Below are 26,436 nucleotides of genomic sequence, written 5' to 3' on the forward strand. Positions count from 1 at the left end.
TGTCCAGTCATTCTGAACACTAGTATTTAACAACACTATAACACCAGGCTATGGTGTCCAGTCATTCTGAACACTAGTATTTAACAACACTATAACACCAGGCTATGGAGTCCAGTCATTCTGAACACTAGTATTTAACAACACTATAACACCAGGCTATGGAGTCCAGTCATTCTGAACACTAGTATTTAACAACACTATAACACCAGGCTATGGAGTCCAGTCATTCTGAACACTAGTATTTAACAACACTATAACACCAGGCTATGGAGTCCAGTCATTCTGAACACTAGTATTTAACAACACTATAACACCAGGCTATGGAGTCCAGTCATTCTGAACACTAGTATTTGACAACACTATAACACCAGGCTATGGAGTCCAGTCATTCTGAACACTAGTTTTTAACAACACTATAACACCAGGCTATGAAGTCCAGTCATTCTGAACACTAGTATTTAACAACACTATAACACCAGGCTATGGAGTCCAGTCATTCTGAACACTAGTATTTAACAACACTATAACACCAGGCTATGGAGTCCAGTCATTCTGAACACTAGTATTTAACAACACTATAACACCAGGCTATGGAGTCCAGTCATTCTGAACACTAGTATTTAACAACACTATAACACCAGGCTATGAAGTCCAGTCATTCTGAACACTAGTCTTTAACAACACTATAACACCAGGCTATGGAGTCCAGTCATTCTGAACACTAGTATTTAACAACACTATAACACCAGGCTATGGAGTCCAGTCATTCTGAACACTAGTATTTAACAACACTATAACACCAGGCTATGGAGTCCAGTCATTCTGAACACTAGTATTTAACAACACTATAACACCAGGCTATGGAGTCCAGTCATTCTGAACACTAGTATTTAACAACACTATAACACCAGGCTATGGAGTCCAGTCATTCTGAACACTAGTATTTAACAACACTATAACACCAGGCTATGGAGTCCAGTCATTCTGAACACTAGTATTTAACAACACTATAACACCAGGCTATGGAGTCCAGTCATTCTGAACACTAGTATTTAACAACACTATAACACCAGGCTATGAAGTCCAGTCATTCTGAACACTAGTATTTAACAACACTATAACACCAGGCTATGGAGTCCAGTCACTCTGAACACTAGTATTTAACAACACTATAACACCAGGCTATGGAGTCCAGTCATTCTGAACACTAGTATTTAACAACACTATAACACCAGGCTATGGAGTCCAGTCATTCTGAACACTAGTATTTAACAACACTATAACACCAAGCTATGGAGTCCAGTCATTCTGAACACTAGTATTTAACAACACTATAACACCAGGCTATGGAGTCCAGTCATTCTGAACACTAGTATTTAACAACACTATAACACCAGGCTATGGAGTCCAGTCATTCTGAACACTAGTATTTAACAACACTATAACACCAGGCTATGGAGTCCAGTCATTCTGAACACTAGTATTTAACAACACTATAACACCAGGCTATGGAGTCCAGTCATTCTGAACACTAGTATTTAACAACACTATAACACCAGGCTATGGAGTCCAGTCACTCTGAACACTAGTATTTAACAACACTATAACACCAGGCTATGGAGTCCAGTCATTCTGAACACTAGTATTTAACAACACTATAACACCAGGCTATGGAGTCCAGTCATTCTGAACACTAGTATTTAACAACACTATAACACCAGGCTATGGAGTCCAGTCATTCTGAACACTAGTATTTAACAACACTATAACACCAGGCTATGAAGTCCAGTCATTCTGAACACTAGTATTTAACAACACTATAACACCAGGCTATGGAGTCCAGTCACTCTGAACACTAGTATTTAACAACACTATAACACCAGGCTATGGAGTCCAGTCATTCTGAACACTAGTATTTAACAACACTATAACACCAGGCTATGGAGTCCAGTCATTCTGAACACTAGTATTTAACAACACTATAACGCCAGGCTATGGAGTCCAGTCATTCTGAACACTAGTATTTAACAACACTATAACACCAAGCTATGGAGTCCAGTCATTCTGAACACTAGTATTTAACAACACTATAACACCAGGCTATGGAGTCCAGTCATTCTGAACACTAGTATTTAACAACACTATAACACCAGGCTATGGAGTCCAGTCATTCTGAACACTAGTATTTAACAACACTATAACACCAGGCTATGGAGTCCAGTCATTCTGAACACTAGTATTTAACAACACTATAACACCAGGCTATGGAGTCCAGTCATTCTGAACACTAGTATTTAACAACACTATAACACCAGGCTATGGAGTCCAGTCATTCTGAACACTAGTATTTAACAACACTATAACACCAGGCTATGGAGTCCAGTCATTCTGAACACTAGTATTTAACAACACTATAACACCAGGCTATGGAGTCCAGTCATTCTGAACACTAGTATTTAACAACACTATAACACCAGGCTATGAAGTCCAGTCATTCTGAACACTAGTATTTAACAACACTATAACACCAGGCTATGGAGTCCAGTCACTCTGAACACTAGTATTTAACAACACTATAACACCAGGCTATGGAGTCCAGTCATTCTGAACACTAGTATTTAACAACACTATAACACCAGGCTATGGAGTCCAGTCATTCTGAACACTAGTATTTAACAACACTATAACACCAGGCTATGGAGTCCAGTCATTCTGAACACTAGTATTTAACAACACTATAACACCAAGCTATGGAGTCCAGTCATTCTGAACACTAGTATTTAACAACACTATAACACCAGGCTATGGAGTCCAGTCATTCTGAACACTAGTATTTAACAACACTATAACACCAGGCTATGGAGTCCAGTCATTCTGAACACTAGTATTTAACAACACTATAACACCAGGCTATGGAGTCCAGTCATTCTGAACACTAGTATTTAACAACACTATAACACCAGGCTATGAAGTCCAGTCATTCTGAACACTAGTATTTAACAACACTATAACACCAGGCTATGGAGTCCAGTCATTCTGAACACTAGTCTTTAACAACACTATAACACCAGGCTATGGAGTCCAGTCATTCTGAACACTAGTCTTTAACAACACTATAACATCAGGCTATGGAGTCCAGTCATTCTGAACACTAGTATTTAACAACACTATAACACCAGGCTATGGAGTCCAGTCATTCTGAACACTAGTCTTTAACAACACTATAACACCAGGCTATGGAGTCCAGTCATTCTGAACACTAGTATTTAACACCAGGCTATGGAGTCCAGTCATTCTGAACACTAGTATTTAACAACACTATAACACCAGGCTATGGAGTCCAGTCATTCTGAACACTAGTATTTAACACTATAACACCAGGCTATGGAGTCCAGTCATTCTGAACACTAGTATTTAACAACACTATAACACCAGGCTGAATAATGAAAACACTATCCCCAGCATGGACGATATTCATGTTATTCCTCAGATTAATATGTCTCTTAATTTACCGCCAGGTAACGCCATCTCAACCATCCCAGTGGGGGCGTTCAATGGTATCCCCAACCTGGAGTGGATTAACCTGAGCAAGAACAAGTTGGTGACTTCTGGCATTGCCCCACGTGCGTTCAAAGTAAGAGTCTCTCATTTGAAATAAGAGCCCGTCTCTCTGCTGGCATTGGCCTATACTCCTTCAAAGTAAGAGTCTCTCCTTTGAAATAAGAGCCCGTCTCTCTGCTGGCATTGGCCTATACACCTTCAAAGTAAGAGTCTCTCGTTTGAAATAAGAGCCCGTCTCTCTGCTGGCATCGGCCTATACTCCTTCAAAGTAAGTCTCTCGTTTGAAATAAGAGCCCGTCTCTCTGCTGGCATCGGCCTATACTCCTTCAAAGTAAGTCTCTCGTTTGAAATAAGAGCCCGTCTCTCTGCTGGCATCGGCCTATACTCCTTCAAAGTAAGTCTCTCGTTTGAAATAAGAGCCCGTCTCTCTGCTGGCATCGGCCTATACACCTTCAAAGTAAGAGTCTCTCGTTTGAAATAAGAGCCCATCTCTCTGCTGGCATCGGCCTATACACCTTCAAAGTAAGAGTCTCTCGTTTGAAATAAGAGCCCATCTCTCTGCTGGCATCGGCCTATACTCCTTCAAAGTAAGTCTCTCGTTTGAAATAAGAGCCCGTCTCTCTGCTGGCATCGGCCTATACTCCTTCAAAGTAAGTCTCTCGTTTGAAATAAGAGCCCGTCTCTCTGCTGGCATCGGCCTATACTCCTTCAAAGTAAGTCTCTCGTTTGAAATAAGAGCCCGTCTCTCTGCTGGCATCGGCCTATACACCTTCAAAGTAAGAGTCTCTCGTTTGAAATAAGAGCCCGTCTCTCTGCTGGCATCGGCCTATACACCTTCAAAGTAAGAGTCTCTCGTTTGAAATAAGAGCCCGTCTCTCTGCTGGCATCGGCCTATACTCCTTCAAAGTAAGTCTCTCCTTTGAAATAAGAGCCCGTCTCTCTGCTGGCATCGGCCTATACACCTTCAAAGTAAGAGTCTCTCGTTTGAAATAAGAGCCCGTCTCTCTGCTGGCATCGGCCTATACTCCTTCAAAGTAAGTCTCTCCTTTGAAATAAGAGCCCGTCTCTCTGCTGGCATCGGCCTATACACCTTCAAAGTAAGAGTCTCTCGTTTGAAATAAGAGCCCGTCTTTCTGCTGGCATCGGCCTATACACCTTCAAAGTAAGAGTCTCTCGTTTGAAATAAGAGCCCGTCTCTCTGCTGGCATCGGCCTATACTCCTTCAAAGTAAGTCTCTCCTTTGAAATAAGAGCCCGTCTCTCTGCTGGCATCGGCCTATACACCTTCAAAGTAAGAGTCTCTCGTTTGAAATAAGAGCCCGTCTCTCTGCTGGCATCGGCCTATACTCCTTCAAAGTAAGAGTCTCTCGTTTGAAATAAGAGCCCGTCTCTCTGCTGGCATCGGCCTATACACCTTCAAAGTAAGAGTCTCTCGTTTGAAATAAGAGCCCGTCTTTCTGCTGGCATCGGCCTATACACCTTCAAAGTAAGAGTCTCTCGTTTGAAATAAGAGCCCGTCTCTCTGCTGGCATCGGCCTATACTCCTTCAAAGTAAGTCTCTCCTTTGAAATAAGAGCCCGTCTCTCTGCTGGCATCGGCCTATACACCTTCAAAGTAAGTCTCTCCTTTGAAATAAGAGCCCGTCTCTCTGCTGGCATCGGCCTATACTCCTTCAAAGTAAGTCTCTCCTTTGAAATAAGAGCCCGTCTCTCTGCTGGCATCGGCCTATACTCCTTCAAAGTAAGTCTCTCGTTTGAAATAAGAGCCCGTCTCTCTGCTGGCATCGGCCTATACTCCTTCAAAGTAAGTCTCTCCTTTCAAATAAGAGCCCATCTCTCTGCTGGCATCGGCCTATACTCCTTCAAAGTAAGTCTCTCGTTTGAAATAAGAGCCCGTCTCTCTGCTGGCATCGGCCTATACTCCTTCAAAGTAAGAGTCTCTCCTTTGAAATAAGAGCCCATCTCTCTGCTGGCATCGGCCTATACTCCTTCAAAGTAAGAGTCTGTTTTTTCTTCTTCTTCTTCTGCTGGCTTCACTCCACACTCCTTCAAAGTAAGAGTCTGTTTCTCTGCGGCCATTGCCTCACACACTTTCCAAAAATAAGGAGTCTGTTTCCAATGAGCCTGTCCAACCAATGAAATATGAACAGTGTGGGAACAGTCTAAGCAGATGAATATGTGAACAAACAGAAGCATGTCAACATGGGGGGGGCGGGGGGGGGGGCATTTGACTCACTCTCTCTGGTCAAAAGTCTGCGTTTTTAAACAGTCAATATTTAAATCCATCTGGAACATTTCCCAGAACACACAGCGGCCTATCATGTTAGAGTTCTTGACTAGGCCCGAACACAACACTACACTGATGAGAGAGGGAGAGAACACAGGTTAGCTAGCAGTTATTTGTTTGATAAGTGAACATTAGAGCCGGGTTAGTTGGATCTGGGTCTGGTGTCCATGACACATTTGTCCAAAGAGAAACTATCTCTTTAGTGATGGCCACTTCAACCATCCTCCGTTAATTACTGCAATTACACTTTGGAGAATATTGGAGAAAATCCAAAATTACATTCCATTCACTCTTGAATCTCAAAACACTTCGATGGACATCAGCAGTATAGATATATGATTTAACTTTGCGAGGCACAACAGACGCCAAAATCTCACTTCTACCCGTTTTAAACCAACATGAGCTAATTTAAACTGTAGCATGACTCTTGGAGCCAGTCTGCCATTTAGTTTGCACAATGAAACACAGTCTAAACTCTTTAAGCCACGGAGGCTTTAAAGGAAGGATGCCTGTTGAGCTAGCATCACCCCCATTCACCCTTCACCCTGCTCTGCCACAAACCTGCACAGGCCTTTTAACCAAAACAACATTCCATGGCTCTTAGTCAAGAGAAACCTCAGGGGAACAGGGAGAGAGAAACCTAATTTGAACAGGGAGAGAGAAACCTCAGGGGAACAGGGAGAGAGAAACCTCATTTGAACAGGGAGAGAGAAACCTAATTTGAACAGGGAGAGAGAAACCTCAGGGGAACAGGGAGAGAGAAACCTCAGGGGAACAGGGAGAGAGAAACCTCAGGGGAACAGGGAGAGAGAAACCTCATTTGAACAGGGAGAGAGAAACCTAATTTGAACAGGGAGAGAGAAACCTAATTTGAACAGGGAGAGAGAAACCTAATTTGAACAGGGAGAGAGAAACCTCAGGGGAACAGGGAGAGAGAAACCTCATTTGAACAGGGAGAGAGAAACCTCAGGGGAACAGGGATAGAGAAACCTCAGGGGAACAGGGATAGAAAAACCTCATTTGAACAGGGATAGAGAAACCTAATTTGAACAGGGATAGAGAAACCTAATTTGAACAGGGAGAGAGAAACCTCAGGGGGAAAGGGATAGAGAAACCTAATTTGAACAGGGATAGAGAAACCTCAGATGAACAGGGAGAGAGAAACCTCAGGGGAACAGGGATAGAGAAACCTCATTTGAACAGGGATAGAGAAACCTCAGATGAACAGGGATAGAGAAACCTCAGATGAATAGGAATAGAGAAACCTCAGGGGAACAGGGAGAGAGAAACCTCAGGGGAACAGGGAGAGAGAAACCTCAGGGGAACAGGGAGAGAGAAACCTCAGGGGAACAGAGAGAGAGAAACCTCAGGGGAACAGGGATAGAGAAACCTCAGATAAACAGGGATAGAGAAACCTCATCTGAACAGGGATAGAGAAACCTCAGGGGAACAGGGAGAGAGAAACCTCAGGGGAACAGGGAGAGAGAAACCTCAGGGGAACAGGGAGAGAGAAACCTCAGGGGAACAGGGAGAGAGAAACCTCAGGGGAACAGGGATAGAGAAACCTAATTTGAACAGGGATAGAGAAACCTCAGATGAACAGGGAGAGAGAAACCTCAGGGGAACAGGGATAGAGAAACCTCATTTGAACAGGGAGAGAGAAACCTCAGGGGAACAGGCAGAGAGAAACCTCAGGGGAACAGAGAGAGAGAAACCTCAGGGGAACAGGGAGAGAGAAACCTCATTTGAACAGGGATAGAGAAACCTCAGATGAACAGGGATAGAGAAACCTCAGAAGAACAGGGAGAGAAACCTCATTTGAACAGGGAGAGAAACCTCAGGGGAACAGAGATAGAGAAACCTCATTTGAACAGGGATAGAGAAACATAATTTGAACATTGATAGAGAAACCTCAGATGAATAGGAATAGAGAAACCTCAGGGGAACAGGGATAGAGAAACCTCAGGGGAACAGGGAGAGAGAAACCTAATTTGAACAGGGAGAGAGAAACCTCAGGGGAGCAGGGATAGAGAAACCTCATTTGAACAGGGATAGAGAAACATAATTTGAACATTGATAGAGAAACCTCAGATGAATAGGAATAGAGAAACAGGGATAGAGAAACCTCAGGGGAACAGGGAGAGAGAAACCTCATCTGAACAGGGATAGAGAAACCTCAGGGGAACAGGGATAGAGAAACCTCAGGGGAACAGGGAGAGAGAAACCTCATCTGAACAGGGATAGAGAAACCTCAGGGGAACAGGGATAGAGAAACCTCAGGGGAACAGGGATAGAGAAACCTCAGGGGAACAGGGAGAGAGAAACCTCAGGGGAACAAGGATAGAGAAACCTCAGGGGAACAAGGATAGAGAAACCTCAGGGGAACAGGGATAGAGAAACCTCAGGGGAACAGGGATAGAGAAACCTCAGGGGAACAGGGAGAGAGAAACCTCAGGGGAACAGGGAGAGAGAAACCTCAGGGGAACAGGGAGAGAGAAACCTCAGGGGAACAGAGAGAGAGAAACCTCAGGGGAACAGGGAGAGAGAAACCTCAGGGGAACAGGGAGAGAGAAACCTCAGGGGAACAGGGAGAGAGAAACCTCAGGGGAACAGGGAGAGAGAAACCTCAGGGGAACAGGGAGAGAGAAACCTCAGGGGAACAGGGAGAGAGAAACCTCAGGGGAACAGGGAGAGAGAAACCTCAGGGGAACAGGGAGAGAGAAACCTCAGGGGAACAGGGAGAGAGAAACCTCAGGGGAACAGGGAGAGAGAAACCTCAGGGGAACAGGGATAGAGAAACCTCAGGGGAACAGGGAGAGAAACCTCAGGGGAACAGGGAGAGAGAAACCTCACGGGAACAGGGAGTGAGAAACCTCAGGGGAACAGGGATAGAGAAACCTCAGATGAACAGGGAGAGAGAAACCTCAGGGGAACAGGGAGAGAGAAACCTCAGGGGAACAGGGATAGAGAAACCTCAGGGGAACAGGGATAGAGAAACCTCAGGGGAACAGGGAGAGAGAAACCTCAGGGGAACAGGGAGAGAGAAACCTCAGGGGAACAGGGATAGAGAAACCTCAGGGGAACAGGGAGAGAGAAACCTCAGGGGAACAGGGATAGAGAAACCTCAGGGGAACAGGGAGAGAGAAACCTCATTTGAACAGGGATAGAGAAACATAATTTGAACATTGATAGAGAAACCTCAGATGAATAGGAATAGAGAAACCTCAGGGGAACAGGGATAGAGAAACCTCAGGGGAACAGGGAGAGAGAAACCTAATTTGAACAGGGAGAGAGAAACCTCAGGGGAGCAGGGATAGAGAAACCTAATTTGAACATGGATAGAGAAACATAATTTGAACATTGATAGAGAAACCTCAGATGAATAGGAATAGAGAAACCTCAGGGGAACAGGGATAGAGAAACCTCAGGGGAACAGGGAGAGAGAAACCTCATCTGAACAGGGATAGAGAAACCTCAGGGGAACAGGGATAGAGAAACCTCAGGGGAACAGGGAGAGAGAAACCTCATCTGAACAGGGATAGAGAAACCTCAGGGGAACAGGGATAGAGAAACCTCAGGGGAACAGGGAGAGAGAAACCTCAGGGGAACAGGGATAGAGAAACCTCAGGGGAACAGGGATAGAGAAACCTCAGGGGAACAGGGATAGAGAAACCTCAGGGGAACAGGGATAGAGAAACCTCAGGGGAACAGGGAGAGAGAAACCTCAGGGGAACAGGGATAGAGAAACCTCAGGGGAACAGGGAGAGAGAAACCTCAGGGGAACAGGGATAGAGAAACCGCAGGGGAACAGGGAGAGAGAAACCTCAGGGGAACAGGGAGAGAAACCTCAGGGGAACAGAGAGAGAGAAACCTCAGGGGAACAGGTTTAGAGAGACCTCAGGGGAACAGGGATAGAGAAACCTCAGGGGAACAGGGAGAGAGAAACCTCAGGGGAACAGGGAGAGAGAAACCTCAGGGGAACAGGGATAGAGAAACCTCAGGGGAACAGGGAGAGAGAAACCTCAGGGGAACAGGGATAGAGAAACCTCAGGGGAACAGGGAGAGAGAAACCTCATTTGAACAGGGATAGAGAAACATAATTTGAACATTGATAGAGAAACCTCAGATGAATAGGAATAGAGAAACCTCAGGGGAACAGGGATAGAGAAACCTCAGGGGAACAGGGAGAGAGAAACCTAATTTGAACAGGGAGAGAGAAACCTCAGGGGAGCAGGGATAGAGAAACCTAATTTGAACAGGGATAGAGAAACATAATTTGAACATTGATAGAGAAACCTCAGATGAATAGGAATAGAGAAACCTCAGGGGAACAGGGATAGAGAAACCTCAGGGGAACAGGGAGAGAGAAACCTCATCTGAACAGGGATAGAGAAACCTCAGGGGAACAGGGATAGAGAAACCTCAGGGGAACAGGGAGAGAGAAACCTCATCTGAACAGGGATAGAGAAACCTCAGGGGAACAGGGATAGAGAAACCTCAGGGGAACAGGGAGAGAGAAACCTCATCTGAACAGGGATAGAGAAACCTCAGGGGAACAGGGAGAGAGAAACCTCAGGGGAACAAGGATAGAGACACCTCAGGGGAACAGGGAGAGAGAAACCTCAGGGGAACAGGGATAGAGAAACCTCAGGGGAACAGGGATAGAGAAACCTCAGGGGAACAGGGAGAGAGAAACCTCAGGGGAACAGGGAGAGAGAAACCTCAGGGGAACAGGGAGAGAGAAACCTCAGGGGAACAGAGAGAGAGAAACCTCAGGGGAACAGGGAGAGAGAAACCTCAGGGGAACAGGGATAGAGAAACCTCAGGGGAACAGGGAGAGAGAAACCTCAGGGGAACAGGGAGAGAGAAACCTCAGGGGAACAGGGAGAGAGAAACCTCAGGGGAACAGGGAGAGAGAAACCTCAGGGGAACAGGGAGAGAGAAACCTCAGGGGAACAGGGATAGAGAAACCTCAGGGGAACAGGGAGAGAGAAACCTCAGGGGAACAGGGAGAGAGAAACCTCACGGGAACAGGGAGAGAGAAACCTCAGGGGAACAGGGATAGAGAAACCTCAGGGGAACAGGGAGAGAGAAACCGCAGGGGAACAGGGATAGAGAAACCTCAGGGGAACAGGGAGAGAGAAACCTCAGGGGAACAGGGAGAGAGAAACCTCAGGGGAACAGGGATAGAGAAACCTCAGGGGAACAGGGAGAGAGAAACCTCAGGGGAACAGGGATAGAGAAACCTCAGGGGAACAGGGAGAGAGAAACCTCAGGGGAACAGGGAGAGAGAAACCTCAGGGGAACAGGGATAGAGAAACCTCAGGGGAACAGGGAGAGAGAAACCTCAGGGGAACAGGGATAGAGAAACCTCAGGGAAACAGGGAGAGAGAAACCTCAGGGGAACAGGGAGAGAGAAACCTCAGGGGAACAGGGATAGAGAAACCTCAGGGGAACAGGGAGAGAGAAACCTCAGGGGAACAGGGAGAGAGAAACCTCAGGGGAACAGGGATAGAGAAACCTCAGGGGAACAGGGATAGAGAAACCTCAGGGGAACAGGGAGAGAGAAACCTCAGGGGAACAGGGATAGAGAAACCTCAGGGGAACAGGGAGAGAGAAACCTCAGGGGAACAGGGATAGAGAAACCTCAGGGGAACAGGGATAGAGAAACCTCAGGGGAACAGGGATAGAGAAACCTCAGGGGAACAGGGATAGAGAAACCTCAGGGGAACAGGGAGAGAGAAACCTCAGGGGAACAGGGATAGAGAAACCTCAGGGGAACAGGGAGAGAGAAACCTCAGGGGAACAGGGATAGAGAAACCTCAGGGGAACAGGGAGAGAGAAACCTCAGGGGAACAGGGAGAGAAACCTCAGGGGAACAGAGAGAGAGAAACCTCAGGGGAACAGGTTTAGAGAGACCTCAGGGGACCAGGGATAGAGAAACCTCAGGGGAACAGAGAGAGAGAAACCTCAGGGGAACAGGGATATAGAAACCTCAGGGGAACAGGGATAGAGAAACCTCAGGGGAACAGAGAGAGAGAAACCTCAGGGGAACAGGGATAGAGAAACCTCAGGGGAACAGGGATAGAGAAACCTCAGGGGAACAGGGAGAGAGAAACCTCAGGGGAACAGGGATAGAGAAACCTCAGGGGAACAGGGAGAGAGAAACCTCAGGGGAACAGGGATAGAGAAACCTCAGGGGAACAGGGAGAGAGAAACCTCAGGGGAACAGGGATAGAGAAACCTCAGGGAAACAGGGAGAGAGAAACCTCAGGGGAACAGGGAGAGAGAAACCTCAGGGGAACAGGGATAGAGAAACCTCAGGGGAACAGGGAGAGAGAAACCTCAGGGGAACAGGGATAGGAAAACCTCAGGGGAACAGGGAGAGAGAAACCTCAGGGGAACAGGGATAGAGCAACCTCAGGGGAACAGGGAGAGAGAAACCTCAGGGGAACAGGGATAGAGAAACCTCAGGGGAACAGGGAGAGAGAAACCTCAGGGGAACAGGGATAGAGAAACCTCAGGGGAACAGGGATAGAGAAACCTCAGGGGAACAGGGATAGAGAAACCTCAGGGGAACAGGGATAGAGAAACCTCAGGGGAACAGGGAGAGAGAAACCTCAGGGGAACAGGGATAGAGAAACCTCAGGGGAACAGGGAGAGAGAAACCTCAGGGGAACAGGGATAGAGAAACCTCAGGGGAACAGGGAGAGAGAAACCTCAGGGGAACAGGGAGAGAAACCTCAGGGGAACAGAGAGAGAGAAACCTCAGGGGAACAGGGATAGAGAAACCTCAGGGGAACAGGGATAGAGAAACCTCAGGGGAACAGAGAGAGAGAAACCTCAGGGGAACAGGGATATAGAAACCTCAGGGGAACAGGGATAGAGAAACCTCAGGGGAACAGAGAGAGAGAAACCTCAGGGGAACAGGGATAGAGAAACCTCAGGGGAACAGGGATAGAAAAACCTCAGGGGAACAGGGATAGAGAAACCTCAGGGGAACAGGGAGAGAGAAACCTCAGGGGAACAGGGATAGAGAAACCTCAGGGGAACAGGGAGAGAGAAACCTCAGGGGAACAGGGAGAGAGAAACCTCAGGGGAACAGGGATAGAGAAACCTCAGGGGAACAGGGATAGAGAAACCTCAGGGGAACAGGGATAGAAAAACCTCAGGGGAACAGGGATAGAGAAACCTCAGGGGAACAGGGAGAGAGAAACCTCAGGGGAACAGGGATAGAGAAACCTCAGGGGAACAGGGAGAGAGAAACCTCAGGGGAACAGGGAGAGAGAAACCTCAGGGGAACAGGGATAGAGAAACCTCAGGGGAACAGGGAGAGAGAAACCTATTTCCAGCCAGCTAGATCCACCGAGGTACTATATCACCAGAAAGAGGTGAGGTGCGACAATCAGGACATTTCTACAGCAAGAACCTTTGATTTCGTTAAAAAAAATTATTGTGACAACATCGATCGTTTTTCTTTTCCAATACTTTAGGTGCGCTTGATTTAGCTTGCCTTCCTTAACGGAACCAATAGAATAGTCCCAATAAGTATTTCAAACCAGGTGTGATACTGTGACTGTTCCATTCCAATGTACAATATTTACCTTTCTTTATCGGTTTCCCCTTCCACAGAATGACAGAGTATTTTCCATCACTATAACATGGCAACGATAGAACATCTAGATATATAAAGTACTTTATTTTCCATCACCATGGCAACGATAGAACATCTTTCTAGATATATAAAGTACTTTATTTTCCATCACCATGGCAACGATAGAACATCTATCTAGATATATAAAGTACTTTATTTTCCATTGGTTAGAGTTGTTTAAATTCCCCAGAGACGCACGTTGTGTCATGTTGTTAATGATCGTTGGTCAGGGCCTGAAGTTCCTGAGCCGTCTGTTCCTGGACAACAACCTCCTAGAGACGGTTCCAACAGATCTCCCATCAACACTACAGGAACTCAAGATCAATGAGAACCACCTCAAAGGCATCGAGGAGAACAGCTTCCAAGGTAACCAAACAAAACAACAAATCTACATGTTACTAGTTACTGGACAAACATTTTCAAAGTACGTTTTTTTTGGGGGGGGGGGGGGGGGGGGGGGGGGCATTTCAGGCAATAATATTTGTAAAACTGCAATGCTTCAGTCAACAACAAAAAAAAAAATTCAACTGTACAAACATAAATATTTGTTAGTGGAAGTGCCTGAAACCATAACCAGCACAGGGAGACTTTTATAGGAAAATGTTTTCACTGCTGTGTAATTTCTGAAAGGTCTGAGTAGCCTGTTGATCTTGGAGTTGGAGGGAAACGTCCTGAACGAAGGGAACGTGGATCATCAAGCTTTCAGTCCCCTCTCTCAGCTCTCTTACCTCCGTCTGGGCAGAAACCACTTCAGGACCGTCCCCCAGGGCCTGCCTCCATCTCTGCTGGTGAGATTTATCAGTTTTTATCCAAAGATGTATATAAACCCTGGATTACTGAGGCTATGTATTGGCCATGGAGAGGCTTCGAAGCCACCGGTCGGCCAAAATGACATGAATTTAAGGATCTGTTTGTTGTAGTGGGGAAAATAACAAAAAAATATACTTTTAAGGAAAATGTGTGTATATATATATTCATATATAAACTCAGCAAAAAAAGGAACGTCCCCTTTTCAGGACTCTGTCTTTCAAAGATAATTCGTAAAACTCCAAATAACTTCACAGATCTTCATTGTAAAGGGTTTAAACACTGTTTCCCCCATGCTTGTTCCATGAACCATAAACAATGAATGAACATGCACCTGTGGAACGGTCGTTAAGACACTAACAGCTTACAGACGGGTAGGCAATTAAGGTCACAGTTATGAAAACTTAGGACACTAAAGAGGCCTTTCTACTGACTCTGAAAAACACCAAAAGAAAGATGCCTAGGGTCCCTGCTCATCTGTGTGAACGTGCCTTAGGCATGCTGCAAGGAGGCATGAAGACTGCAGATGTGGCCATGTCAGTACTGTGAGATGCCTAAGACAGCGCTACAGGGAGACAGGATGGACAGCTGATAGTCCTCGCAGTGGCAGACCACATGTAACAACACCTGCACAGGATCGGTACATCCGAACATCACACCTGCGGGACAGGTACAGGATGGCAACAACTGCCACCAGGAACGCACAATCCCTCCATCAGTGCTCAGACTGTCCGCAATAGGCTGAGAGAGGCTAGTAGGCCTGTTGTAAGGCAGGTCCTCACCAGACATCACTGGCAACAACGTCATCTATGGACGCAAACCCACCGTCGCTGGACCAGACAGGACTGGCAAAAAGCGCTTTTCACTGACGAGTCGCAGTTTTGTCTCACCAGGTGTGATGGTCGGATTTGCGTTTATAGTCGAAGGAATGAGCGTTACACCAAGGCCTGTACTCTGGAGCGGGATCGATTTGGAGGTGGAGGGTCCGTCATGGTCTGGGGCGGTGTGTCACAGCATCATCGGACTGAACTTGTTGTCATTGCAGGCAATCTCAACGCTGTGCAGGGAAGACATCCTCCTCTCTCATGTGGTACCCTTCCTGCAGACTCATCCTGACATGACCCTCCAGCCATACTGCTCGTTCTGTGCGGGATTTCCTGCAAGTCAGGAATGTCAGTGTTCTGCCATGGCCAGCGAAGAGCCCGGATCTCAATCCCATTGAGCACGTCTGGGACCTGTGACCTGTTGTAACATCTCACAGCAAGAACTGGCAAATCTGGTGCAGTCCAGATTTTGACTCCCCCCTTTGTTCAGGGACACATTATTCCATTTTTCAATTTCTGTTAGTCACATGTCTGTGGAACTTGTTCAGTTTATGTCTCAGTTGTTGAATCTTGTTATGTTCATACAAATATTTACACATGTTAAGTTTGCTGAAAATAAACGCAGTTGACAGTGAGGACGTTTCTTTTTTTGCTGAGTTTATATATATATATATATATATGAAATATTGTTTTAGCCATAGAAATGCATTTATTAATCTTTATAAGAATAAATGTGTCATAAACACAGTGTGGTTTTTCGCTGATAAGTGGACAGTACACATCTGTCCATTTCAATGAAACACAGTGAAGAAACTACAGCCCTTTTCTTGATAAGCCTTATCCACGACTCACTCTCACGCTTTGGTTAAAGACAAGGTGCCATGTCAGGAAGGAGTGGCTCAAACACGGCTAACCTCAACACTCAGCTCTGCTTCACAAAACAGCCAGTACATCCTGTCATCACATAACATCCTGTCATTACATAACATCCTGTACATCCTGACATTACATAACATCCTGTACAGCCTGTCATCACATAACATCCTGTCATCACATAACATCCTGTACAGCCTGTCATTACATAACATCCTGTACAGCCTGTCATCACATAACATCCTGTACAGCCTGTCATCACCTAACATCCTGTACAGCCTGTCATCACATAACATTCTGTCATCACATAACATCCTGTACAGCCTGTCATCACATAACATCATGTACAGCCTGTCATCACATAACATCATGTACAGCCTGTCATCACATAACATCCTGTACAGCCTGTCATCACATAACATCATGTACAGCCTGTCATCACATAACATCCTGTATAGCCTGTCATTACATAACATCCTGTACAGCCTGTCATCACATAACATCCTGTACAGCCTGTCATTACATAACATCCTGTATAGCCTGTCATTACATAACATCCTGTACAGCCTGTCATCACATAACATCCTGTATAGCCTGTCATCACATAACATCCTGTACAGCCTGTCATCACATAACATCCTGTACAGCCTGTCATCACATAACATCCTGTACAGCCTGTCATTACATAACATCCTGTATAGCCTGTCATCACATAACATCCTGTACAGCCTGTCATCACATAACATCATGTACAGCCTGTCATCACATAACATCCTGTCATCACATAACATCCTGTACAGCCTGTCATTACATAACATCCTGTACAGCCTGTCATCACATAACATCCTGTACAGCCTGTCATCACCTAACATCCTGTACAGCCTGTCATCACATAACATTCTGTCATCACATAACATCCTGTACAGCCTGTCATCACATAACATCATGTACAGCCGGTCATCACATAACATCATGTACAGCCTGTCATCACATAACATCCTGTCATCACATAACATCCTGTACAGCCTGTCATCACATAACATCCTGTACAGCCTGTCATCACATAACATCATGTACAGCCTGTCATCACATAACATCATGTACAACCTGTCATTACATAACATCCTGTATAGCCTGTCATTACATAACATCCTGTACAGCCTGTCATCACATAACATCCTGTACAGCCTGTCATCACATAACATCCTGTATAGCCTGTCATTACATAACATCCTGTACAGCCTGTCATCACATAATATCCTGTATAGCCTGTCATCACATAACATCCTGTACAGCCTGTCATCACATAACATCATGTACAGCCTGTCATCACATAACATGTACAGCCTGTCATCACATAACATCCTGTCATCACATAACATCCTGTACAGCCTGTCATTACATAACATCCTGTACAGCCTGTCATCACATAACATCCTGTACAGCCTGTCATCACCTAACATCCTGTACAGCCTGTCATCACATAACATTCTGTCATCACATAACATCATGTACAGCCTGTCATCACATAACATCATGTACAGCCTGTCATCACATAACATCCTGTCATCACATAACATCCTGTACAGCCTGTCATCACATAACATCCTGTACAGCCTGTCATCACATAACATCATGTACAGCCTGTCATCACATAACATCATGTACAACCTGTCATTACATAACATCCTGTATAGCCTGTCATTACATAACATCCTGTACAGCCTGTCATCACATAACATCCTGTACAGCCTGTCATCACATAACATCCTGTATAGCCTGTCATCACATAACATCCTGTACAGCCTGTCATTACATAACATCCTGTACAGCCTGTCATCACATAACATCCTGTACATCCTGTACAGCCTGTCATCACATAACATCCTGTATAGCCTGTCATCACATAACATCCTGTACAGCCTGTCGTCACATAACATCCTGTACAGCCTGTCATTACATAACATCCTGTATAGCCTGTCATCACATAACATCCTGTACAGCCTGTCATTACATAACATCCTGTACAGCCTGTCATGTGTTGTTGTCTATTAGAGGAGCAAAGGGCCTCTCCGGCAAACAGTGCATCTCCATTGTGTATAAATACTCTTCATTTTATCGTTCTGTTCGCAGGAGGTTTATCTTGAGAACAACCTGATAGAAGAGATATCCGACTGCGTCTTCAACCAATCCACTAACCTGAACGTGATCTCACTGAGACACAACAGACTGGAGGAGTCCAGGATTGCCCCTCTAGCATGGATCAACCACAAGTAAGAAAACTAGAGGATTTCACAAGTCTTCTTTTCACTGCATATATTACAAAGAAACTATAGTAAAGTTATATCTGAGTTGCCCCCCTCCCCCCCCTGCCCTCAGAACAGCATCAATTCGTCAGGACATGGACTCTACAAGGTGTCGAAAGCATTCCACGGGGATGCTGGCCCATGTGGACTCCAATGCTTCCCACAGTTGGCTGGATGTGCTTTGGGCGGTAGACCATTCTTGATACACGCGAGAAACTGTCTTTGAGTGTGAAAAAAAAAAACCCAGCAGCGTTGCAGTTCTTGACACAAACCGTTGCCCCCTAAGCATCTACTACCATAACCTGTTCAAAGGCACTTAAAGTTGGTGTCTTGTCCGTTCACCTTCTGAATGACACACATACACACAATCCATGTCTCAGTTGTCTCAAGGCTTAAAAAGCCTTCTTTAAACATGTCTCCTCCGCCTTCATCTACGGTACACGGATTGAAGTGGATTTAACAAGTGACATCATTAAGGGATCACAGCTTTCATTTGGATTCACCTGGTCAGTCTATGTTATGGAAAGAGCAGGTGTTCCTAATGTTTTGTGTCCACTCAGTTTATTTCACATTCCTATGTAGCTTTATTTTCTCGACATAAAACTAATCTCACCCCCTCCCCCCTCCTCTTGTTTACTTTGACCTTTTCCCACTCTCTCTCCCTTCCTCCCATCAGGAACCTGGAGTCCATAGACCTGTCCTACAACCGTCTGTACCTGGTCCCATCCTACCTGCCCAGAGCTCTGGTCCACCTGGTCTTGGTAGGGAACCAGATTGAGAGGATACCAGGTATGTACCATCCAGGATCGCTTTGGAATGTTTTCGTTCTGTTAAGTACTTATCTTCTGGGAATACAAACGTACATCTTGCTTTATGTTTTAATACAGGGTTTGTGTTCGCCCACATGGTGCCGGGGATAGAGTACCTGTACCTGTCCCACAACAAGCTGGATGGGGAGGGAGTGGAGCCACAGTCCTTCTTCGGTGCTCACACCTCCATGACAGAGCTGTGTTTAGACCACAACCAGCTGGTTACGGTTCCCCCTGGTATCAACCAGATGAGCACTCTGCACTTCCTCCACCTCAATAACAACAGAATCAGGTACTGTAGACGCACTCTGTATTCTCTACATAGTGCATTACTTTAGACCAGAGCCCTATTCCCTATATAGTGCCCTACTATAGACCAGGACCCTATTCCCTATATAGTGCACTACTTTAGACCAGGGCCGTATTCCCTATATAGTGCACTACTTTAGACCAGGGCCCTATTCCCTACATAGTGCACTACTTTAGACCAGAGCCCTATTCCCTATATAGTACACTACTTTAGACCAGAGCCCTATTCCCTACGTAGTACACTACTTTAGACCAGGGCCCTATTCCCTACGTAGTGCACTACTTTAGACCAGGGCCCTATTCCCTACGTAGTACACTACTATAGACCAGGGCCCTATTCCCTACGTAGTACACTACTATAGACCAGGGATGTAGGGGTCATTTGGGGTGTAACCGCTGCCTCATTAGGCTAACTAGTCACTGCTGTTATTTGTTATTTATGACCACACTCAACCACGCTTTGAAAAGACAAAAAAAACACATGACAAGCTTATTCAGTTCAAGAGTATTGACTGCTTGGCAGAGCAGAGCATAGACTATATACGTAATCACTTCAAATCAACGTGTATTTGTCCCATGCGCCGAATACAACAGGTGTAGTAGACCTTACAGTGAAATGCTTAGTGACGAGCCATTTCCTAACAATGCAGAGGTTAACGGCAAAACATAATAAATAATAAAAAGGGAAATAGTAACACAATATAATAACAATAATGAGGCTATATACAGGAAGTACCAGGTAGTAATGAGGCTATATACAGGAAGTACCAGGTAGTAATGAGGCTATATTCAGGAAGTACCAGGTAGTAATGAGGCTATATACAGGAAGTACCAGGTAGTAATGAGGCTATATACAGGAAGTACCAGGTAGTAATGAGGCTATATACAGGAAGTACCAGGTAGTAATGAGGCTATATACAGGAAGTACCAGGTAGTAATGAGGCTATATTCAGGAAGTACCAGGTAGTAATGAGGCTATATACAGGAAGTACCAGGTAGTAATGAGGCTATATACAGGAAGTACCAGGTAGTAATGAGGCTATATACAGGAAGTACCAGGTAGTAATGAGGCTATATACAGGAAGTACCAGGTAGTAATGAGACTATATACAGGAAGTACCAGGTAGTAATGAGGCTATAAACAGGAAGTACCAGGTAGTAATGAGGCTATATACAGGAAGTACCAGGTAGTAATGAGGCTATATACAGGAAGTACCAGGTAGTAATGAGGCTATAAACAGGAAGTACCAGGTAGTAATGAGGCTATATACAGGAAGTACCAGGTAGTAATGAGGCTATAAACAGGAAGTACCAGGTAGTAATGAGGCTATATACAGGAAGTACCAGGTAGTAATGAGGCTATAAACAGGAAGTACCAGGTAGTAATGAGGCTATATACAGGAAGTACCAGGTAGTAATGAGGCTATATACAGGAAGTACCAGGTAGTAATGAGGCTATATACAGGAAGTACCAGGTAGTAATGAGGCTATATACAGGAAGTACCAGGTAGTAATGAGGCTATAAACAGGAAGTACCAGGTAGTAATGAGGCTATATACAGGAAGTACCAGGTAGTAATGAGGCTATATACAGGAAGTACCAGGTAGTAATGAGGCTATATACAGGAAGTACCAGGTAGTAATGAGGCTGTATACAGGAAGTACCAGGTAGTAATGAGGCTATATACAGGAAGTACCAGGTAGTAATGAGGCTATATACAGGAAGTACCAGGTAGTAATGAGGCTATATACAGGAAGTACCAGGTAGTAATGAGGCTGTATACAGGAAGTACCAGGTAGTAATGAGGCTATATACAGGAAGTACCAGGTAGTAATGAGGCTATATACAGGAAGTACCAGGTAGTAATGAGGCTATATACAGGAAGTACCAGGTAGTAATGAGGTTATATACAGGAAGTACCAGGTAGTAATGAGGCTATATACAGGAAGTACCAGGTAGTAATGAGGCTATATACAGGAAGTACCAGGTAGTAATGAGGCTATATACAGGAAGTACCAGGTAGTAATGAGGCTATATACAGGAAGTACCAGGTAGTAATGAGGCTATATACAGGAAGTACCAGGTAGTAATGAGGCTATATACAGGAAGTACCAGGTAGTAATGAGGCTATATACAGGAAGTACCAGGTAGTAATGAGGCTATATACAGGAAGTACCAGGTAGTAATGAGACTATATCCAGGAAGTACCAGGTAGTAATGAGGCTATATATAGGATGTACCAGGTAGTAATGAGGCTATATACAGGAAGTACCAGGTAGTAATGAGGCTATATATAAGGAGGACCGGTACTGATTCAATGTGCAGCGATACCAGATAGGGAATTGAGGTAATATGTACATGTAGGTAGGTAGGGGTAAAAGTAACCAGGCAATCAGGATAGACAATAAACAGAGTAGCAGCAGCCTGTGTGTTAGTGTGTGAGTGAGTGTTAAAGAGTGTGTGTGTGTGTGTGTGTGTGTGTGTGTGTGTGTGTGTCTATGTGTGTGTGTCTATGTGTGTGTGTGTGTGTGTGTGTGTGTGTGTGTGTGTTAATGGCGGATGTAAACCATACAGTGAAATACAGCGTTCATAATGTCAAATGTAGGAAAATAAAATCCAGAATAGGATGACGTATGATTCACGACGTATAAAACCAATCGTTTCTCTATCTCCTACAGGACCTTTGCTGAGGATGCCATCTGTGACCCTGAGAACAACGAGGACTCCCACATCGTGATGCTGCGTCTGGAGAACAACCTCATCGACCCCAGAAAGATCTCCCCCATTGCCTTCTCCTGCGTACGCTCTTACTCTAGCGTCGTCTTGAAACCTCAGTGGACCAAGTAACAGGATTTGAAAAACTGTGTGGCAGAATTGCCAAAACAGATCCCCTTCTTCCTAGGCACCCCTGTAGATCTGAAAGGCTGGGATAGGTGGAAACAATATGGCGATATTTCCACACAGCCAATCACAAGGCAAGAGGAAGCAATTATCCTTATCCTCTCAGATCAACAGAGCCTGGAATTCAGTCGCTGTTATTTTAGCAAAAAAATCCAAAACCAAAGAAATTGTCAGTGAAATCACCAAAAACAAAAACTCCAAACTGTATCTCATTGTTAGAGTCATGCAACACAATTCACATCAACGACTATACGAGAGAGAGAGAGAAAGAGAGAGAGAGAGAGAGAGACAGAGAGAAAGAGACTGTTAGGAACATACACCTTCCACTCCTGGTTTTCCATCTTCTAAAACTCCATGGATGGAAACATTCTTGGGAAGTGAGGCACAGCTTCTTGGACTTGTTCCTAAAAACCTTAATTTAAAAGATTGAAGTGTTTGAATAAGACCTCCTAGTAGAGTTAACCTCAGCATGATCTGGTCTGCATCCCAAATTGCAAGCTATTCCCATATATATATATAGTGCACTACTTTTGGCCAGGGCCGGTAGGGAATAGAGTGCCATTTGGGATGTAGATCTGGTGATCGAGGGGTACAGATGAGGATGTAACATGTCTAGAGATGCCCTTTCAGTCCTACTCTGTGATTTATTTTGTTGGTCCCCAGTTTGAGACGACGTTGCTTCAGATTTCGTTCGCTTGACGTTCACCGACTGAGAGAATATAGATGGATCAACTAAACAACACGCGTCCTCAAGTAAGCACAGAAATATAAATAGAACCATCTTTACCAAGTCAAATTGCCAGGGTTAGAGGTTCCAAGCCCGTTCTATAGATTGTATTTCTATGTCAAGCAGCGGGTCAGGATCTACAATAAGGAGATATACCTCTGATGTATATAGGGATATGTATATTGGGATAATAATAATAATCAGCATGTTTTATATATGATATTGCTTTGCCCTCAACTGACTTATTTCACGAGTCATTCTATAAAGAAACTACACTGTAGAATGGAAACTTGTACAATAGTTTTCAGTGTTTTTAAATCTGTCTGCAACACCACGTGTACATGGCTGGCTAAGATGTAAAAGTGGGGATTGTGAATTTATAAAAAGCTACATTTGAGAATTGCATTATCGACAAGTTCATACAAAGTGCAAGTACATTTTTTTTGTTCATACCTGTACAAACACACGATGTCAGAACGACTCAAATAAAGCTTTACTTTGTTTCGATTCAAATAACTGCTTCAATGAACCATTCATTATAAACCGAGGAGCCAGAGGACTCCACCTGATGCTCACCAGACCCCATGACAAGGGTACGTCCCAAACGGCATCCTAGTGCACTACATAGTGCACTACTTTACCTCAGGGCCCAGGAGTGGTAAGGTCAAAAGTAGTGCTATTATGGAGGGAATAGTGCGCCACTTGGGATTCAGACAAGTTCTCAGATTAGCACTGCAGGCGTTACCTAGTGTACATGATGATGTCAGGTCATGTTGAGGTCACTGAGAATGAAAGAATAGCTACTCTGTGAGAATGTCCTTCGAAGAACCTGTTGAATTTCTCAAAACAAGTACCATAATACAAAACCGCTGAGCTATAAGCACATTTTCTTTAAATACCTCAGGAACACTTTCCAGTAGCTGGAAAAATACAGGCGAATAACAGAGTTAACAAATTGGATATCAGGGTCACACTAGCCTGGTCCCAGATCAGTTTGTGTTGTCTTGGCAACTTCCGTGGTCATTACCTAGCCTGGTCCCAGATCTGTTTGTGCTGTCTTGCCAACTTCTGTGGTCATTACCTAGCCTGGTCCCAGATCTGTTTGTGTTGTCTTGCCAACTTCCATGGTCATTACCTAGCCTGGTCCCAGATCTGTTTGTGCTGTCTTGCCAACTTCTGTGGTCATTACCTAGCCTGGTCCCAGATCTGTTTGTGTTGTCTTGCCAACTTCCATGGTCATTACCTAGCCTGGTCCCAGATCTGTTTGTGCTGTCTTGCCAACTTCTGTGGTCATTACCTAGCCTGGTCCCAGATCAGTTTGTGTTGTCTTGCCAACTTCCATGGTCATTACCTAGCCTGGTCCCAGATCTGTTTGTGTTGTCTTGGCAACTTCCATGGTCATTCCCTAGCCTGGTCCCAGATCTGTTTGTGTTGTCTTGCCAACTTCCGTGGTCATTACCTAGCCTGGTCCCAGATCTGTTTGTGTTGTCTTGCCAACTTCCGTGGTCATTACCTAGCCTGGTCCCATATCTGTTTGTGTTGTCTTGACAACTTCCATGGTCATTGACAAAGACAGCACAAACAGACCTGGGACCAGGCTAATACTGTGACAGAAAGTCTACTTCTTCTGAGAAAGCTACTGAGAAACTGTTAAACATCTGCTTTCTGAACGAAGAGAGACTAGCATAGCAGCTAATCAGCCATGAACCACTGACTGACTACGTCTGAAATTCACCCTGTGGGTAGGGTAACGTTAGTGCACTATATAGGGACTAGGGGTGCCATTTGGGATGCAAGCCACTGATCACGTCTCTCCCTGTCACATGACCTCTGTTTTTTAATGACGCAGACAGTAGGTATATAAATTACAAGTTTACCGTAACCTGCTGGGTTCAGTTCAGTCGGTCATATTTTCCTCTCATTTCAATGACACACACACACAAAACACACAGTGGTTGGTATCCATGGAAACAACTCTCAACTGTCTGTCTGTGTCTGGTGGTAACCTAATCAGACATTACTGTCCTGAATGACAGTAATACCTGTGTTAACGCGTTAATAAGTCTCCAGGCTAAGAAACCTGAACCATGAAGAATAATCAACATAACGTCCTTCTGAAGTTGAAACACATAAACAACACTACATCTGACAGTATTGGTTCCTTGAAAAGTCTTGGATTGTTTCTTTAATCAAGAACGCAGGATGGGAGAGCGTGAAGCAGGCTCTAATTGGACATCCTGAGGGTTTCTACGTTGACCCCTGATGAACAGGGTTTCTACGTTGACCCCTGATGAACAGGATTTCTACGTTGACCCATGATGAACAGGGTTTCTACGTTGACCCCTGATGAGCAGGGTTTCTACGTTGACCCCTGATGAGCAGGGTTTCTACGTTGACCCCTGATGAACAGGGTTTCTACGTTGACCCCTGATGAACAGGGTTTCTACGTTGACCCCTGATGAACAGGATTTCTACGTTGACCCCTGATGAACAGGGTTTCTACGTTGACCCCTGATGAACAGGATTTCTACGTTGACCCCTGATGAACAGGGTTTCTACGTTGACCCCTGATGAACAGGGTTTCTACGTTGACCCCTGATGAACAGGGTTTCTACGTTGACCCCCTGATGAACAGGGTTTCTACGTTGACCCCCTGATGAACAGGGTTTCTACGTTGACCCCTGATGAACAGGGTTTCTACGTTGACCCCTGATGAACAGGGTTTCTACGTTGACCCCTGATGAACAGGGTTTCTACGTTGACCCCTGATGAACAGAGTTTCTACGTTGACCCCTGATGAACAGGGTTTCTACGTTGACCCCTGATGAACAGGATTTCTACGTTGACCCCTGATGAACAGGGTTTCTACGTTGACCCCTGATGAACAGGGTTTCTACGTTGACCCCTGATGAACAGGGTTTCTACGTTGACCCCTGATGAACAGGGTTTCTACGTTGACCCCTGATGAACAGGGTTTCTACGTTGACCCCTGATGAACAGGATTTCTACGTTGACCCCTGATGAACAGGGTTTCTACGTTGACCCCTGATGAACAGGGTTTCTACGTTGACCCCTGATGAACTGAACTGATTGTGAATAAGTTGGCTATCTAAATACTCATGAATACAGACAACTAGTAGACATGAACTTCTGGTGTTAAATACACTTAGGAGTCATGCATACACTTAGGAGTCATGCATACACTTAGGAGGCATGCATACACTTAGGAGTCATGCATACACTTAGGAGTCATGCATACACTTAGGAGTCATACATACACTTAGGAGTCATGCATACACTTAGGAGTCATACATACACTTAGGAGTCATACATACACTTAGGAGTCATACATACACTTAGGAGTCATACATACACTTAGG

At 44.9% G+C, this 26,436-nt stretch overlaps 2 protein-coding genes across 3 annotated transcripts in view; one reads left to right on the forward strand and one right to left on the reverse strand.

The window, feature by feature from the left end:
- LOC139413926 (extracellular matrix protein 2, female organ and adipocyte specific) overlaps positions 1–22,524 on the forward strand; it is a 46,052-nt gene extending 23,528 nt beyond the window's left edge. Inside the window, exons 5-11 of the mRNA XM_071161788.1 lie at positions 3,519–3,634; positions 13,731–13,866; positions 14,131–14,288; positions 18,138–18,277; positions 18,987–19,099; positions 19,198–19,411; positions 22,107–22,524. Of these exons, the coding sequence (XP_071017889.1) occupies positions 3,519–3,634; positions 13,731–13,866; positions 14,131–14,288; positions 18,138–18,277; positions 18,987–19,099; positions 19,198–19,411; positions 22,107–22,275 (1,046 nt within the window). The 3' untranslated portion in view covers positions 22,276–22,524. The remainder of the gene's footprint in view (positions 1–3,518; positions 3,635–13,730; positions 13,867–14,130; positions 14,289–18,137; positions 18,278–18,986; positions 19,100–19,197; positions 19,412–22,106) is intronic.
- Positions 1–26,436, reverse strand: part of LOC139413939 (centromere protein P) — a 179,568-nt gene that overhangs the window by 27,435 nt on the left and 125,697 nt on the right. The window lies entirely within an intron of this gene.

The sequence above is a fragment of the Oncorhynchus clarkii genome, chromosome 7 (assembly GCF_045791955.1).
Source record: "Oncorhynchus clarkii lewisi isolate Uvic-CL-2024 chromosome 7, UVic_Ocla_1.0, whole genome shotgun sequence".
NCBI classification, from domain to species: Eukaryota; Metazoa; Chordata; class Actinopteri; order Salmoniformes; family Salmonidae; genus Oncorhynchus; species Oncorhynchus clarkii.